The following is a 17,534-nucleotide window of genomic DNA, read 5'->3' on the forward strand; positions in this document are numbered from 1 at the left end:
AGCTTACTTTAGGGGCAATCAAGAACAAGTGTGTGACTTCTTCTGGCTCATTAAGACGCATGTTCAGCATGTTAGCATGTTGAACACTGAAAACAAGTTTTCTGCCTGAGGTAGTAAAGTGGAATAAGCTCCGCCCCTTTGCCCCTCCGGATAATGTGATTGGTTGAATCGTTGTTGACAAATCAGGGATTATGAAAGTTGCTGGGTTGGGACTAAAGTAAGCTAACACCTGTGTTACAACACACGTTTACAGTCAGGTTTCCTAGAGTTATGTGAGTTTTCTTTTACAACAGTGGACTTTGAAGTTTTGTAATGAAGTTAAGTAAGTCGTAGTATTGTCGGCGACGCCGTGGGTCTCAGTTGACAGGCTAGCTAACGGCTAACGGCTGCTACTCCTGAGATTTGTCTGACACATGGTACATGAAGGGTCACAGCTGCACTCGGGTGAGCAACTTTAATAATTGTATTGACACTCAAGTGTTTGTTGGCTGTTGGGTAACAGCTTTACTATCGTTATCTGTCGTAAAAGAGTTGTGTCGGTTAACTAACGCAGTTACCTGATAACGTTACATCGCACCAGCCCATTTAACGGCTGTGACGGCTAACGCAGCTACGTTAACTCCTCCTTTGACTGTAGCTTATTTCCCTCTTCAGTGTCTGGCAGTGCCGAGCAGGGCATTAACATGACTGCAACCCAGGCGTGACAGGTGACAGTGGAGGGAGGATAAACACGATGGACGCACCGGACACCAACTTTTCACATAAGGAGGAAAACCCATGGGAAGACCTGGACCCCCCTGCTCTCCCAGGCAGCATGTCCATAGACAAGCTCCTACCGGCTCTCCTGGAGTGCTTTGGGATCATACTATGTGGATACATCGCAGGGAGGGCAAACATCATCACGTCCACCCAGGCCAAAGGTTTGGGCAATTTTGTGTCCAAATTTGCCCTCCCAGCGCTGCTGTTCAAGAACATGGTGCAGCTGGACTTTGGTAATGTCATCTGGCCTTTCCTGTGGAGCATCCTCATCGCCAAAGTGTCTGTGTTCTTCATTGTCTGCGTCCTCACGCTGATAGTTGCCAGCCCTGAGAGCCGCTACAGCAAAGCTGGGCTCTTCTCAATATTTGCCACCCAAAGCAATGACTTTGCCCTGGGATATCCCATTGGTGAGTATAATGCATGCAAGCCTACCACCCACAGTGCTTTTCATTCACTGCTGCAACTGTAATCATGCTGTCCCAATGTTTGCCCATCCACCAGACCTAAAGTATAATTATGTGTATGCACTGTAAACTACTTTAGCAAACTGAACTGGATAACACTGCTTTCAGGGCCCTCCCTCATGCAAAAAAATATACCAAGAGTGGGATCATTTCTGAGCAAAGCAGGATTCGTTATTTTGCACTCTTATGCATTTGCAGAAATTTAAACACACCTCTGATCATGCTTATGCTCAGCTACCTGTAGTTGAAGTGAACAGGGGACACAAAGTAATGTTATTGTGTATTAATGGTGTGTGTACGTGTTTCCTTCTCAGGCTGTCATAGGCAAATGAGTAAACCCACTTAAGCTTGACTGACTGCCTGACAAATATGTAAATCTCAAATAGAGTGGACATTAATTTCAGCAGTTGTTCCTCATTCAAGTGAGGCAGAATTCATAGCAACATCAGCTTCTTCCTTAACCATTCTTTTTACATTTGATAATCTAGTGGTGACATTTCAAGTACCTTTTGTTTAGCTCTTACTGCAGTGACTCAAACGTCAGTTCCAGTATTCCCCTCCATTTTCAGGAACTTCCAGATTTGAAGCGTTGTTCTGCTTCATGTTGAGAGTGAGAGGAGACTCCCGCTCTCACAGAGAAGTTTTTAAATATAACTTTTTATTTGAGACCATTTGAGTCTCGCTCCAGCATTTTACTTTTTAGAGTGGGGTTTATTAAGGCAGATATGAACAGTTGTGCGTCATGTGAAGGTGCCCAAATTAACAGATTTTTCTTTGAAGGAAGGCTTTTAAAACCTTTTTGACCCAGGCATGTGCTGCCACAGCCACGCCTGCTTTCAAACATAACAACACAGAGGCATCCTGCATAACACTCGCTACCTCCATTATTTGTACAGTCTATGGTAGCACTTCAACCCAGGGACCTTATGTGTAAATGTGTCTTTCACATGAAAAAGTGTGTAAACCAAACTATTTCTGAGCAGCTTTGTGTGTATGCAGCCTTGTAGTGTGAAATCCAGGTGAAGTTTCATATATGACTTTCTTAACTGCTTTTGTGCTGCATGATCCAACAAGTCAAACATGCCAAACAGGGTTAGTAATGTTGAGAAATCTGTCTTCATCTTTTTCCACAGTTGAGGCCCTGTACAAGAGCACATACCCAGAGTACCTCCAGTACATCTACCTGGTTGCACCTGTGTCCCTGATGCTTCTAAATCCCATTGGCTTCGCCTTCTGCGAGATCCAGAAGTGGAAGAACCAAGGGAACCACCAGCAGAGCAAACTTGTCATTGTGGGACTTGTAGTTTTACAGGTCCTGAAGAACCCTATAGTGTTCATGGTCGTCATCGGCATCATCGCCCATTTTGCCCTGCACCAGACAATTCCTCCCTTCATGGCTGAGTTTGTGGATGGCTTGGCCAACTCTTTTGGGGGAGCAGCTCTGTTCTACTTGGGTCTCTCCATGGTGGGACAGCTGGGGAAATTAACCAGATCCACAGTGGTGACACTGATATTACTCATTACAGCAAAACTGTGAGTGAAAAAAAACTTGACGATGATGATTTAGTGCTATCAGCTGACTTCTTTATAATAAGACACACTTTGGGAGTGTAGAGAGTCAGCAGGTTACAGCTTTGTAAAGTGCTCCCAATGTGTTGTTTTGAGCTTGTGGTTTGGGTGACTCAGACCTTTCTTAGACCAAAAGCCGTTTACCACAGAGATGACATGTTAAGAGGTCTCAGGGGTGGAAGTGATAATAGCTAGTGTATATAAATATTTCAGTAGCACTGCATTGTTCAGGGTAGTGTTAACTAACCCCTCAAACAATGGTTCATGACACCAGTCTTTTGATTTGACTTTCAGGTTGTTGATGCCCCTGATTTGTAAGGACATGGTGGATCTGCTGGACAATAGCAACAGCACTGCCATGAACCACTCAAGCCTCTCCAATTATGCCTTTCTTTATGGAGTGTTTCCCACTGCGCCAAGTGTGGCCATCTATGCTGTCTATTACAACACAGAGCTAGAAGTTGTGAGTTGCTTCAATCTACCTACTAACCTCATACCTACCAGATACTGAACCACTTTTTGTAGTTGTAACTCACCATACATGATTTCTGTTTCCCAACAGGTAACCTCTGGAATGGTGATCAGCACTTTTCTCTCAGCTCCAATAATGTATGTTTCTGCCTGGTTACTGACGATACGTTGGATGGATCCTCAGCTTCTGATGAATTCACTGCAGAATGTCAGCTTTAACATAAGCATAGTGAGCTTGGTTGCACTGGTGAGTCGCGACGAGACACACGTGTCACTTAAGTGTGATATGTGTACACTTGTTGGCTAAATGTTTTCTAAATGACCTTCCATCAGTTGGTTCTTTTGTTACCTCCGCCAAGGAGGTTATGCTTTTGCCGCCGTTTGTTGATGAAATTTTCAGGAAAGGTTGATAATGGGACAGGGAACAAATGATAAAATTTTGGTGGTGATCAGTTGAAGCGAAGTGGATAAAATAATAAAGTGGTGGGAAATCCGAGCTGCTTGGCGGAGGTCTGCGCTCTCTGAGTGCTCTAGTTTATTTTTGGTTTATCTCAGTATGTGGAAACTAAGGTCAAAGTGAAGTCATGCTTCATAATGCATTTGTTACAGCATGCTCCGCTTCAAAACTGAAACCAGTTTGGCCTGCCATGATTATAGTTAGTTATTCTTATAACATGGCACAGTTCACTATTGCTAATTACACATTTCCTGTTCATTCAGTGCCGAATGAAATGACAGTACTAAAATCTAGCTTCTTGTTAGACATTAAAAGACTCAGTCATGTAGAGGACGTGTGGGCAAACAGATGCTTAACTGACTGATAGACCTACTTCCTCATTTCATTAATTATCCATTTTAAGGGTATCTTTTAAGGAACCTGCAACTCTTTACTATAAACATTGAATAATCTTTGCAGTGATGAAACATGTTCACACATTTTTGTATTCTGCATTATCTCGTACTTTAATTGTTCATCTTTAGTGTTGCTTTAATATGTCACTCTGTTGAATAATTTCTGCTTTCTTACGCTTTGAAACTGAATAATTTGCCAACAATGATTAATATTAGCTGTGTTTAGCATCTGTGCAAAAGAGTTTTGCAGGTAAACATGAATAATAAGAAAAATGTGTTTTCTCTGGCAGGTGTGGACGATTACTGTCATGTTTTTAAGTAAGAAATTCAAGAGGCTACCTCACATGTTTACAGTCAACCTTTTCTTGGCACAGGTGAGCACTTGCACATAATCTCTAAATTGATTTGAAAGAAAAAGAAATCCTACCAGTAGGTGTAACTTCACATGAGTAAATGCTTGTATTTGTTATGCCACGGTCTCTAGATTCTAACTTGTGTCGGGATGATCTTGTGGAACTTTGTGGTGAAAGAAGACAACTTTGTCGGGCAGGTCCTGACGTTCACATTAGTGTGTACCTCACTCTACAGTACCTATGTTTGGCCAGGTATGATATGCATGCACACAACCATCCACCTACATTAAGCTCACATTACACTGCATTAATTCATCTTGGTGAGCTCTGAGATCTACAGTTTGACTGCTAATTTTGTAATACTTTTTTTTTTTTTTGTCATTTTAGGTTTAATAGCACTCTCTCTTGTGCTCCTGAGAGGATTTGAGGATGTGAAAGTTTCACCAGGCCTGTTTGTCATTGCAGGCTGGGGGTGAGTCACTTAAAAGAAGACTGAACACAGAAATGAAACTAAGCTTGTTTGTCTGTTCCACTGAAAGGTGGAGCCCCAACCAGAATACCTGCCCCACAGTAGAATTAACATATTGGACAGATTTTGCATACATTACCATGTACCACATGAAACTATGATCAGGAGTACCAAGGGTGATTGTACAGGGGTAATGATGCCTCACTTGAATATAAATGATCGAACAAACTTTTTAAATTCCTGCAAATTTAATCTGCAATTCAGTGTGTTTGAGCTGGTTTATGTTTTTGCATTTTGATACTGTCAGTGATTTTGCTGTATTTTTTTTCTTTATTAAAACAGGGTTCCAGCCTCAATAACTGCTGTGTTGCTCATTTCTGGGCAAAGAATGTCTGACACAATTGACTCTGCCTTCTTTTATGGCACCCCACAGGTAACACCATAAATCATTCTTGTTTTCTGCCATTAAAAGGTCCCGTACTATAAAAAGTCAGATTAGCATTTTTTTTTATTATTATTATAAAGCAAGTATAGATGCTTTGTAATAATTGTGAAGGTATCAGAACACTCAATCCGCAGAGAAATGCACACAGTCCATATTCAGAAACTGTGCCTTTAAACGAGCTGTCAGGACTTCCATGCAGTTGTGATGTCACAAGTATACTATATAAAAGCAGAAAGTGCTGTGACAGTGCTGTTACAGTCATTCCCTGGCTGCAGTAACAGTACAGAGAGCGCATATGTGAAAGACCCGGAAACGCTAACCAATCAGAGCAAACTGAGCTTCAAGAAACAGGTGGTAAAATGGAGTGTTTAAAACAGAGGATGAATACAGGTATATTCATGCAGCCATTAACATCAAAGCATGTAAACACATTCTAGTAGAAACCCAAAATACAAGTATGAACCTTAAAATGAGAATAATGTGGTACCTTTTAAGAACTGTTTTTGAACCTGAAAGAATTTCTTAAAAGCCTAAAAGTCTGTATTTGTGCATCCTTTGACAGATAATCTGCACCACAGTCATAGTTGCCCTCAGCATACTGCTGGGAGGAAGCTCTCTAGTTTGTCTCAGCAGAGGAAGCTGGGCCCAAAACGACCAAATCCAAGAGGGAAACTCTGCCGAGGATCTTGTGACTGAGGTTGAACCAGATAACCAGACTCTTTTTGAGCCAGTCACCACATCAGGCGATCCCAACAGAGGTACTTTGCTTTGTGGAGACCATTTCAGTATTTGTTTGAATATGTCCCCTTGATGACACTGAATAAATACCAGTTTGCCAAGTATAATAGTGTAGTGACAATATCAGAGCACATGGTAATCACTAGAACATACAGAGGCAGTTGTAACATCTAAAATGGTTTGTCAGTCATCAAACTAAGTTGAAAGGAAAAGTACAATCAAGAATCCAAAGTCAGGACTAACCCTCCTTATCTAGAAGTCGTCTACAGCAAACTGCTACGTAGGCAATACAGCTTCTGTCACATGTTCTTCCTCCTGCAGATAATTTTCAGTCACACGAGTAGAAAAAGCTTCTGCAGTTACAAAGTCACTAAGTATACACTAAACTAAAAAGCAGGAACAAACTTTTTGGATGTCATTATCTGGAGGAAACATGATAACTGAAGTGTCTGATAAGTTTAGTTAGTTACACAAGTAAAGGCTGAACACATCATCTCTCACAATGCAGCCATAGAAACAGATCTTTGACTTGTAATTGAGCCACCTGGAGTAAAGCTTGTTACTTTAAAGGAGAGGGAGTGGCTAGATTCATTGGTCTTACACTACAGAACATGCAAACCAGTTCTGCAAGTGTTGAAGGGAAACACTTATTTGTTACGCAAGTGTGATGTGTAGCATACTAGGTCGTCACAGTATATCATGACTCTAAACGCTCCTGTTAACTCAAGATATTCAAGATATACTTATATGATTTAATAAAATGTAAAACTGCATTCACTAATATTACCTCTCTGCTTCATAATGGTATTATTTTGTATTATTTATATTACTCATATATTGTTGTACGTACGTTGTGCCTCCAGTGTGAGCTGGGAGGACACTGTAGCAGCATGGCAAAGTATTACTCTCACTTTTATCTTCTTGTTATCAGCGTGCCTCATATGTGAGTGTGTGCCACCCCAGCCCATGCCTGACATGATCATCAGCACAAATATGAACGGCACACCAACCACACTCTCAGGTACTGTTCTGATAAGCAGCAGACGTGCATTTTAATTATGCAAGAATTTAAAATGCTTTAGAGCTACAATTGGTAACTTTTATGAAAGTGTCATATTTGCTGAAACTGTCACTTTATTCTGTCTGTGAAGAGAATAATTTCCCTTTTCTTTCTGGTGCTTCTAATGGCATTTGCAGGAATCTACATTGGCACACCAAAAACAACCAAGCAGAGCCAAGAAGTCTCGAACTCAGCTGTCAGTCATGTCAATCCCTGTCAAACTAGGCAGCGCTGATCAAACATGAATCAAGATTCTGTTACTGCATTGCCTATTTTTCACCTCAGATGGTTTCAGAAACACATTTTAGGATACTGTTTAGCTGTAAAATGAGATCAGTGCCAAGCACTGCCCACTGGCCAGAATAAACGTTCTTATTTTACAGCTAAACAGTACACTAAAATATGTTTCTTAAGACATTTGAGGTGAGAAATAGGCAATGCAGAAACAGAAATTTGTCAGTTTGACCACAGTTAAAGAGCAGGAATTGATAGCTGCGTTTAGACACTCTGCTCTGTTATGTTGTTTTCATTCATGTGCCTAAAGGCTATTAGAAATGTGACAAGGAAATAGAGTAGGCAGATGAGAAGTTTTTTTTTTTCCTCAGGTTATTTGTCTCAGTTAGTGCTGTATGGATATAGTGACAGTTTCAGCTACCAACTACAGTTTTAAACCTCCATCTGTAAAACCTAAACATCACACAAGAATTATAATCATTGAAGAATGTACAGCTTTTTTTTTTTTTTAAGATATTTTTTGGGCATTTTTAAGCCTTTAATCGATAGGACAGATGAGCGTGAAGGGGGAGAGAGAGGGAGTGACAGGACAGATGAGCGTGAAGGGGGAGAGAGAGGGAGTGACATACAGCAAAGGGCCACAGGCTGGAGTTGAGCCTGGGCCGCTGCGGCAGCGGCCTTGTACATGGGGCGCCTGCTCTACCACTAAGCCACCGACGCCCCAAAGAATGTACAGCTTTTAATTAAAATGAAGTATTTCTGTGTTCTGCTGCCACCCTCAGGTCATTGTGAGAACAGCTGTGCATCTACTGACTGCCTGCTCGTCCAAGTGGAGGAGCTGCAACAGGTCGCAGACAGACAAGTGGCCCGTCATGTGCTCTTATGTCTGCTCCTGACTGTCAGCTTGCTCGCTGTGAGTAAACCACCACCTTTCACTTCTACAGTGACATGAAGTCAGCCTTACTGCCTGCATCATTATATTTAGTGCATCACAAACCAAATCAGACACAAATGGCCGGGCTGTGTAATTTCCAGCTCACTCACTCAGTGTCAGAGGAAGCCTTCGCCAAAGAAACACAGTAGAAAATTATTATGTTTAGATTATTATTATTATAAAAAACATATTAAATAAGCCTAGTAAATACCAATAAATCGTGTGGCATGTGGTTAAATGTTTCTGTGAATGTAAAGATGTTTATATTTTAAGGCAGCTCAGCTCACGTATTTTTCTGTCACTGACACTTGATGTAGTGAGTTGTTTCACTTAGCTGATTCTACAAGTTGTTGTTTTTCTAGTTTTACATCTAATACATAAAATCCCTCTATATTCCTGTTACGGCAGAATCTGTCCAGCTGCTTGTGGGTGCTCTTCAACCCTGTTCCTGGTCGACTCTACTTGGAGCTGCAGTTCTTCTGTGCAGTGGCCAACTATGGACAGGTTGGTCTTCCAGATACTGTGGTACCAAGATTGTGAACATTAATCATCACAGCAGCACCAGTTTCATCACATGTTCTCTATCACCAGGGTTTTCTCTCCTTTGCTCTGTTTGGGCTGGACAAGCATTTAATTATAGTGCCATTCAAGAAGAGGTAAAGAAGATTTACGTTACAAAACAACGCCACACTCTCACATTTTAAAGTTTTTTTATACGCACAAAATACTGTATGTACTGTGTAAATATACAATGTGTTTATTTTGTCTTTGTGAATGGTGTTCAGGTTATACAGTCTGTGGTATGGGAGGAAGCAAGAGGAGCAGCCGCAGACCGATTTACCTGAGGAAATCAGGATGACTTGCACTCAGTTCACCAAATACCACAAGGACCAGTGTTTTCATGACATTGTCAAAAAAAGAAGGTGAGTGCATATCGTCTTACTCACCGCAGCTCTGGTCAGAGGTTGATGAGAAATGTCTTGAATAAACACGTTCTCTAAATGTGTGGAGAAACAAGTCCTGGGGTCAGATGCATAAACAGTGTGTAAGCACAAAAACCGTGCGTGCACCTTTTCCCACACATTAAGTGATATTTATAAAGTAAGAGTGTGCGGTGAGAATGTGCACAGTCATTGTTCAAACCAGGCATACACATGGTTTTAGCTGAGATAGCTGCAGGTGATGTAAGGACAAGATTAAGGGATGGATAATATTGGTTCAGGATGTTTGCCAGTTTCACTGATTGTGTTATTTTTGAGGCCACACAATCATCTCCATGTAAATGACTGTTACATGTTATCACTTGTAGCACTACTTAAAGGCAGTTTTAACATGAGCACCATGGTTACATTATTGATTATCCCCCTGACATTTATTAACAGTGATGATTGAGATATTACTGCGATAATGGTTTGCAGAAATGTAATGAATTACTGGTACATATGACGCAAGTTGCCACAGCTTACAGGATGACAGCTGTTGGAGAACTAAGTCGATGCAATTGTGTGCATGCCATGCACCCTACGCCACAATTATCAAAATTCACAAAACAGACAGCTTTCTAAATGTTATGAAAAGATTGTGTATGCATATTTCTGTTTATGTGCGAAACAGTTTTAGTCGTAACTCTGCATCTCTCCCCTAGTCGTCATTCACAAAGACTATACTTAAAAAAAACTGTTACTTCTTATAGTTTTGTTGCATGTGGGCTCTGTTTGCTTCTTCTCTCTTCCTTCTAAAAAGTCAACAAACCTTTGGGTGAATGCTTCTTTTGACTTTCAGGTGTGGGAAGAGGACTATGGTGGAGTGTTTTCTTGGCTGTGAACTTGTAGAGTGGCTCCAGCAGGTGGGCTTGGCTCAGGACCAGGGTGAGGCGGTACTCTATGGGACGCGGTTACAGCAGGGCGGTGTGCTCCAGCACATCAGTAAGGAGCACGATTTCCAGGACAGTCGCCTTTACTACCGCTTCATGACATAAGTTACAAAGTATAGATTTAATGGCATTTCAGTTGAGAAAAAATGACAATGCAAATACATCTTGTGCTCGGGCAGCAGGAAGAACAATGCTGACATTTCAAACTGTATTTGCACTGCCTTGCTCTGTGCACATCCTGTACAGTACAGCGTTTCACAGTACAGCTTTGTGCAGTGCAACATCCCGGTCAAGTGTTGGAACAGACCGTACTTGACTGTGATGTTGGGTGTGCTCAGATGAGCTTGAACCTTAAAAATCAAACAGGTCAGGGAGTAATCCATCATGTGGAGTTGATCTTAAAGGGAATTTCTTTTTTTTGTGACAACCTGTCTTATTTTTGCAGTTTTACTTTTAACATTTCACTCAGCAGGATAACTGCTAAGATTTTGAGTTGCGGCAACATTGCTACAGCAGCCAATCAGGACAGGAACATGAGCTGTCAGATGATCATACATATACAGTAAACGCCCCATTTGCCAAATTATCAAAACCATTTATTTTGAGGTAAAACCTAAAGTGGGAGTACTTGAAAAGGCCATTATAATCCCTATAATCAATGTTCAATTCTGTAGATTAGAATTTAATCAACACTTATTTAATCTTCAAATTGTAACTGACATCAACAATAGGCAGTAATAATTCAAAGATGTGCCTGTTTTCCTTTCAAGTTAATATTTAAGTTGTCTGTTTTCCTCGTGCTGTTTGACTCTGCTGTAGTGATGTTGCTGCTTCCTTTAATCTGCAATGAAGCTAATGAGTTCAGTATGAACCAAAAAGGGACTGACAGCCCAAACTGCAAAAATAAGAGCCATGATGCTTTCTATTAATATGCCTTTTCAAGAATAACACAACAGGTAGTGTAAATCTCAAAAGGGTAAAATAAGACTTTGCTGCTTTTTAAAGACTTTTTAAAGTATTTTATGCAATCAGCACATCAACCTGGACTTTCAGTTTTTATTTTATGTTGTGTCACTGTGTGAGCAATAATGCACAAAGAGCTGTCCTCGTAAAACTTCTTATAGGTGCAGTCAAAAAATGCCTGCCTTCTGCTGAATGTATTATTTTGCTTTACAGGGACACTTTCATCACTCTTCTACCAAAGCCACTTGCCTAAAGAAAAAAAGGGACGATGTGGTTAAATCTGCATCCATTTTTTAGCGCCTTATTGTTGCCAGTAAAGTTTGTGAATAAGTTAGTTTCACCAGTTAGTGAACTGGTGATGGGGCATACAGCATGCTGTGATAACATGCAGTTTAATTTGCACTGAAGTAGAAAGGTGATTTATATGGTCTGTGTTTGTGGTATCTCTGTTGGTTTGAAAAAGAAAAACAAGCATTTGCCATGTTTCAATGATATATTTTATTACTTTTTAAAAGCAAACTGAAAAATTAAAAAGCCATCATTACTAATAAATAACCAGATGAAATGAGAGTCAGAACTCAGCCAGGGCTAAATGAGCTGCTGTAATTCTTTTTTTCCTCTCAGGTATATAGTAATATTTTAGAAACTAATTCTGCTAAATTATATTTTTTCTGGCTTTTTTAAGTGCAATGGTTTGTGTTTATTAATGACTAAAGCATGCATAAAAAATGGTGTAAAAATGTATTTTTAATAAAATACAATTTTAATACAGTGTGTAGCACTGAGATACTGTCAAAGGCATTTGTTTTTATTTATTTATTATTATTATTATGTTGTTTTGTTTGTTTAATACATTTTATTGCAGAACCCTCAAAACATGAACCACATAATGAATTTGTTCCTTACTGTATTTCTGGTCAGTGCTTAAGTTCAGATTGTACAACATGGCATATGTATATTTTACTGCCTCAGCATCCTTAACTGCTTAATTTTTAAGCAAAAATGTTAATTACTATTCAGTGTGTTCTGATTTATGATACAAGCATGATTGTACTTGCACCTAAATAAAAGGTAAAGCTAGTGCTACTGTCGCTTTTGTTTGAAGACGTGTTTTGTGGTTTCAGCTCTTGCCGTACACAGCCATCTCTTCCTTAACAGACCTCGGGAACAGATCCGCCAATAAATCTGGTTCCTCAATACCATGTGAGAGAAACTCCTCCATCTGTGTCATCTTCAACTTCTCCAGCTGCCTCATACTTTCAGTGATCTTCCTTCCTCTGTCCTATAGACAAAAAAAAATATGCAAGTACATTTATGAGTAGATGACTGCCACACTAAGCCGAGTGACAAATTTAGGTAAATTGCTTGGTTGAATTAAATTGTGAAACCTTGTAGGACTCGATGATGGCAGCCACCAGTTCATGTTTGACAAACAACTCATGTTTGCGGTCAGGTTTGCTCTGGAAGCGGGGTTTCTTCTTTACGGGGTCATCTGGACCGTAACTGGGAGAAGTCGTCTCCTTCAGCTCGTTGGCATTCTTCACAAAGATGAAAGGTTTGAATACAGACCTGTTGTGCAAAAGAATGACTCATTAAATCACCATTAACTGCTGTCAAAATAAATTAAAAATATGCCCAATCAGCTGGAGAGAGATCAAGCGCTTTACCTATCAGGGTCTGGAGTCGCTGTAAAGTAGTGGACCCCTGGCAGAGCAGGATTCGTGGGTATCACAGACACCATACTTCCTGTCGACATGAACATGCCCTCCATGTTGATGCCACTGTCTTTATCCCTCAGGATAGCCATCATCGTCTCAGCAGTGATGTGACCTTCAGGAAATATAATCAACACATGCATAAACAGTATTAAACATTGTGACTTTTTGCTCCTGCGTGTCAGTTCTCCACAGTGAAGTGTGTGTTACTAACCGTCGCTCTTCTGCAGCAGCTTCTTCCCCTCACAGTACCGGCCCCCAGAGGCTTCTATCCTGCCTGTAGTCATGAAGGAGTAGACCGTGGCAAAGTTGAACTGACTCTTTCCGTCCCACCAGCCCTTGCTCCGTGCATATTCCCTCATCTCTGGGTGTTCCTTGTCTATTTTAGTGGTTATGCCATACTGGTTCGAGATGTTGCAATATCCACCTAGACAAGATTTAAACAACATGATTAGCCACTAATATTAAAACTAACCATTATTCAGTGGCACCCTGAGCACTGCAACGTGTTGTTACAAACCTCAAAATGATTGTGCATCAATATACGTACTACAGATTCTTACAAGGCTGTTTAAAGCTGGATTAAGTTATGAGTACAGTGACACAAAATCAAAAGGAAGGCAGCTCTTAAGTGTAGAAAACTGAAATAATTTAAAGGCATTATGATCACAATGAAGGTTTGGACTGGCAGCTACAAGGAGAAGGACTACAGACTGTATATAAATAATGCATATAGACACTGTGGCGTCACCCATTGGTTTATTGAGTCCCATTTTGAAGCCTAACGTTTGGCATTATGGCTAAAGCCATCTTGGATTTTTGGGGCCAAAAGTGTCCCGAGGTGACCATATTTGGACAAGAGGATGGATCTGACTCACAGACTGTGGTGATGCCTTGCAGACATCCTGTCACTCAAGCAGCTATGCCCTTTATGTAACTTATGTTCATGTATTTATGTTTATGTCTTTATGTAACTTTAAGCCTTAATAAAATGTTAACAGTAGAGTTATATGAAAATTCACCCACCGTGCAGTTGTAATAAAGCAGGAAATTAGCTATAGAGACCAAAACTGTTTCTTGTACCAGACTGCAAACATATTGATTTCTGCTTTAAAGTTGGACATGTTAACATGGGTGTTAATGGGGACTGAAGTCACCATTAGAGGACCTAAAGTTAGTGCTGGGCACTTCCACGTTGGCTTCATTTTTCAGCCTTGGAGGATGCTGCTTAAGAAAGACCTGACTGCAGACAAGATGGCGGATGTCAACTTTTTTCACATTTAATTTGATTTGCCCGTTTTAGCCAACAAACACCTAGAAAGGCTATTTAACACAGAATATGTTAAAATATTTTTCTCATAATCTATGAATTTGTTTATTGTTGAGAGCTCTACTGTGAAAACAGAGAATCTTGTGCAGAGATTTATTATTACTGGGGTAAATGTGACAATTAATCATGATGCTGATATACCGGTAATATCCACTGGCACTTATTTAATGAATAGTATGACCTAATGATCGATGTAAAAGTAATTGTTCAAAGTATTTGACCTTATGTTAAAAAATGTTTTGTGTTTTCCAAGTGACAGTGAGAGTCCTGGAGAGCTGCGAGGGTTTTATCCAGTTTTATGCTGAAAAAGCTGCACTGATGGGAGACTGCTTAAAGGTTAAAAATAATGTGTTGAAATCATATGGGGCCTTGAGGGATTTTTGTGACCCCACATAGACTGAACAGATACTTGTAATGTAAAACTTGCCACTGAAATTTTTACACAGTTCACCTGGGATACGCTTTACAATGTCACATTATTGTATCAGGAAATTTTGATGTATTTGATCATTTACATGATTGCTTATTTAAGTATAATGTCATAAATGAAGGTCTTAAATTATGGTGCGTTTGCAGTATATTGCCAAAAATAAGTGGACTCTGCTGTTCACATATGCTGTTTGCTTTTGGTAAGGCCCATTGTTTTTTATTTACATGTTCAGCTAGGGTCCATACTTTTAGTCATGCAGTGTACGTTGAGCTTCAGTCTGGTAAACAATATATTTCTACTGTACGATGTGGATTTCAAGTGATAAAGCTTAAAAGTAAAAATTAGTAATTAGCCATTATACATTTGGAGAGTTACACATTGTACGATCTTGTATGGTCGTTGAAACATTACAAACTGGACAAAGTCAAATATTAATTTAAGCCATAACATGTAAATTGACAATTGATGTCTCACATACTTCCAAAAAACAAACTAGTTAGTAAAAAGGCTGCAGTTATACAAGCTTCTTTTCTGTTATAAATTGGGACAAAATCAAGACGTAGATGTTCAAATGTCTTTTTAATGAAGCTTCAGTAGTTGTAACTTATTTAAATAACATTTGCAAGGAAATGGAAGACATGGGCCTAAATCTGCTATTGACAGCTTTCAAAAAGCAACAAAAGCTACAACTTCCAGCCGCTGATGTAATGTGACTTTGGCTGTGGCTGCATCTAGAGCGTGACAGGTACTGTTTCTTTTTTGTTTGTTTTTTTAAGGCCAATACCATTATTGATATTTGAAAGCTTCAAAATCAGTAAAATTTGGTTATTAAAGAACTGAAATCACAATATTGTACTGAGAGGAACATTCTACAGCTGGAAAATGAACCAGCCAGTGCTCTCTGGTGGACAAACTATGTAATGGTGACACTGATTCAAAACAGCCTCAACATATCTGCGGCACTCTCTTTAGTGATGTGTTTCTCAGGTGACATTTACACAGATACCAATATATATGATATATTTTCTGATAAAAGATACTGTCCAATGTAATTAACATCCTCAGGGGCTTTTTGTTATGAAGCTCCAAGCTTAATTTACCAAAAATGTAAGTATCCCACTATTGCTTGATGGTTAAGGTTTTTGGCTGACATAATTATTATGTCAGATGTAATGTCCACCTTTTTCTGCACTGCATTGGCCCCTTTCTCTTTGTGTTACCGACCACTGACCGTATATAAAGCTGCTGACCGGTTTAGGACGCCTACTTTTCAATGGTCTCTTTGTTGTTTTCAAATTACAGCCCATAATACTGCAAGCTAAACAATAAAACGCCTTTTGAACATATTCCATTGCCTTGTATTTCAATTGGTCACCTATTCTTTGTATTCTTTTTCCATTACCTTCCACTCTCTCTGCTGCCCAGTGCTTCCCAGATGTTTCCAGCAGCCATGCCTCCTTCCTGTCTGAGATGAGGAAGCTGTTGTGGTAGGTGAAGCTGCTCTCATCCTCCATGCAAGTTCCTCCCTGGCCATATTTCCCCAGCAGCTCAGTAATAACATCCACAGCTTTTTCAGCTGTATTGGCTCTCTCCAGTCCGAGCCTGGAAAATTGTAGAGTCCCAGATTTATGTTTTGCTTCGCCTATGAGTGTCTCTCACAAATGTATTCTGAACTGACAACTAGAAGAAAAAAACACCCCAAACTGTTTCTGGTTGGTACCGTGTCATTAAATTTCCCTTTGCACCTCTAGTTGAGGGTAGTGTGACAAGAAACAGAGGCTTGGTAATACAAACAATTGCTTTTACCTGACAAGATCCATGCCGAGAAGAGCTTCATCATCATCTGCACTCTCTTTGCCCCACACTGCTTCATTTCCAATACACACTTGATGCTCATTTGCGCCCATTTCTGCACCCCACAGCCAGGCTGGTTTGCTCAACACAACTGCATAAGTGTGGGCCACCTGCTCAATCTCTATGTATGTACACTGTTCAGGAGAGGAACAAGACACAGGGGCAAAACTGTTAATGGTTATCTATAAAGGCACTTCAACCAAGGTGCAGTCGCAATGTGGGAAATTGAAGGTTGGAGGGCAATAACAAGCTGTCTTTGTCACCTACCTCAACTTTCTCCCCTGCAACATAGTTGTTGGCAGGAAAATACACCACCTCCTGGACTTCATCACAAGGCCTGTCAGAGTTTTTCCCAAAGATGATGCGTTGTCCCTCAGTGGAGGGGGGCAGAGCCACGAAGGTGTCACAGGAGGATGGGAGCATTTTGGATCACACACTTGCACAGAGTTAGCAGAAAGAACAATTAATTTCATTACGCATATCTGATGAACAGCAGCCAATGCACTTTGCAACACCTTGAATACACCTTAGTGATATGAAATCAGATTTAGAGCTAAAAGTTAGCATCAAGTGTGCCGTTTAAAGTCAGGTTGACAGACGAAACAATGTGCAGTGCCATGTAAGGCTGTGAATATACTCATTATTAAAACAAGGTAACCTTACCTATGTTTACCAGTCTTACCGTGAGCTGTCACAGTAAGTTTCTATTCCCATGTCTGTTGCCATATGATCACATGAGTCAAAGTACACATACCCGGAAACAGTGCTGTCACGTGACCGAGCGGAAGTTAGTTTTATATTCGTAATTAATGCAGAAAATCACGCCGGTTCTCACTTTTTATTTATTTATTTATTTTTTACATTAGATTTGTTTGTTTGATTTGTATGTCTCATCCTTGATTATTTCGATAGCAGTTGTTGTTCCAAGAGCTTTACTACGTCCTTAAAAAAATTACAGAAACTCAATATTAATAGTTTTATTTATGTATTGCTGACAGATTTATCCTGAGACAGAAAATCC

At 40.1% G+C, this 17,534-nt stretch overlaps 2 protein-coding genes and 1 long non-coding RNA gene across 4 annotated transcripts; 1 reads left to right on the top strand and 2 right to left on the bottom strand.

The window, feature by feature from the left end:
• The first annotated feature begins 194 nt into the window (after nucleotides 1–194).
• On the top strand, nucleotides 195–12,265 carry gpr155a (G protein-coupled receptor 155a). Of its 2 annotated transcripts, none has more exons than XM_050048080.1 (16): nucleotides 195–444; nucleotides 655–1,166; nucleotides 2,357–2,756; nucleotides 3,087–3,255; nucleotides 3,355–3,510; nucleotides 4,406–4,489; nucleotides 4,600–4,720; nucleotides 4,856–4,940; nucleotides 5,280–5,370; nucleotides 5,945–6,140; nucleotides 7,052–7,141; nucleotides 8,197–8,327; nucleotides 8,757–8,852; nucleotides 8,940–9,004; nucleotides 9,134–9,271; nucleotides 10,131–12,265. In XM_050048080.1, exons 2-16 carry the CDS (start codon nucleotides 734–736, stop codon nucleotides 10,324–10,326), a joined length of 2,451 nt encoding a protein of 816 aa, XP_049904037.1. In that variant the 5' UTR covers nucleotides 195–444; nucleotides 655–733; the 3' UTR covers nucleotides 10,327–12,265. The 2 variants fall into 2 exon arrangements, with proteins under 2 accessions (XP_049904037.1, XP_049904038.1); XM_050048081.1 differs by having other exon boundaries at nucleotides 11,398–12,265.
• On the bottom strand, nucleotides 8,737–10,232 carry LOC126392608 (uncharacterized). Its single transcript, XR_007570201.1, has 3 exons — nucleotides 10,101–10,232; nucleotides 9,296–9,345; nucleotides 8,737–8,868 (listed from the first exon to the last, which is right to left on the bottom strand). It is a non-coding gene; the product is annotated as an uncharacterized LOC126392608 (long non-coding RNA).
• Nucleotides 11,977–17,302, bottom strand: scrn3 (secernin 3). Its single transcript, XM_050048084.1, has 8 exons — nucleotides 17,177–17,302; nucleotides 16,781–16,949; nucleotides 16,466–16,647; nucleotides 16,062–16,261; nucleotides 13,114–13,326; nucleotides 12,852–13,014; nucleotides 12,573–12,753; nucleotides 11,977–12,466 (listed from the first exon to the last, which is right to left on the bottom strand). Exons 2-8 carry the CDS (start codon nucleotides 16,934–16,936, stop codon nucleotides 12,305–12,307), a joined length of 1,257 nt encoding a protein of 418 aa, XP_049904041.1. The 5' UTR covers nucleotides 16,937–16,949; nucleotides 17,177–17,302; the 3' UTR covers nucleotides 11,977–12,304.
• Nucleotides 17,303–17,534: the final 232 nt, after the last annotated feature.

This window comes from Epinephelus moara, chromosome 7 (assembly GCF_006386435.1).
Source record: "Epinephelus moara isolate mb chromosome 7, YSFRI_EMoa_1.0, whole genome shotgun sequence".
Taxonomy (NCBI): domain Eukaryota; kingdom Metazoa; phylum Chordata; class Actinopteri; order Perciformes; family Serranidae; genus Epinephelus; species Epinephelus moara.

Coding starts and splice junctions, on each gene's coding strand:
- gpr155a (XM_050048080.1), top strand. CDS start 734: ATGGACGCACCGGACACCAACTTTTCACATAAGGAGGAAAACCCATGG. Junction 1,167..2,356: donor TGCCCTGGGATATCCCATTG/GTGAGTATAATG, acceptor CTTTTTCCACAG/TTGAGGCCCTGTACAAGAGC. Junction 9,272..10,130: donor GACATTGTCAAAAAAAGAAG/GTGAGTGCATAT, acceptor TTTGACTTTCAG/GTGTGGGAAGAGGACTATGG.
- scrn3 (XM_050048084.1), bottom strand. CDS start 16,936: ATGCTCCCATCCTCCTGTGACACCTTCGTGGCTCTGCCCCCCTCCACT. Junction 13,015..13,113: donor GCTGCTGCAGAAGAGCGACG/GTTAGTAACACA, acceptor TATTTCCTGAAG/GTCACATCACTGCTGAGACG. Junction 12,467..12,572: donor CCATCATCGAGTCCTACAAG/GTTTCACAATTT, acceptor TTTTGTCTATAG/GACAGAGGAAGGAAGATCAC.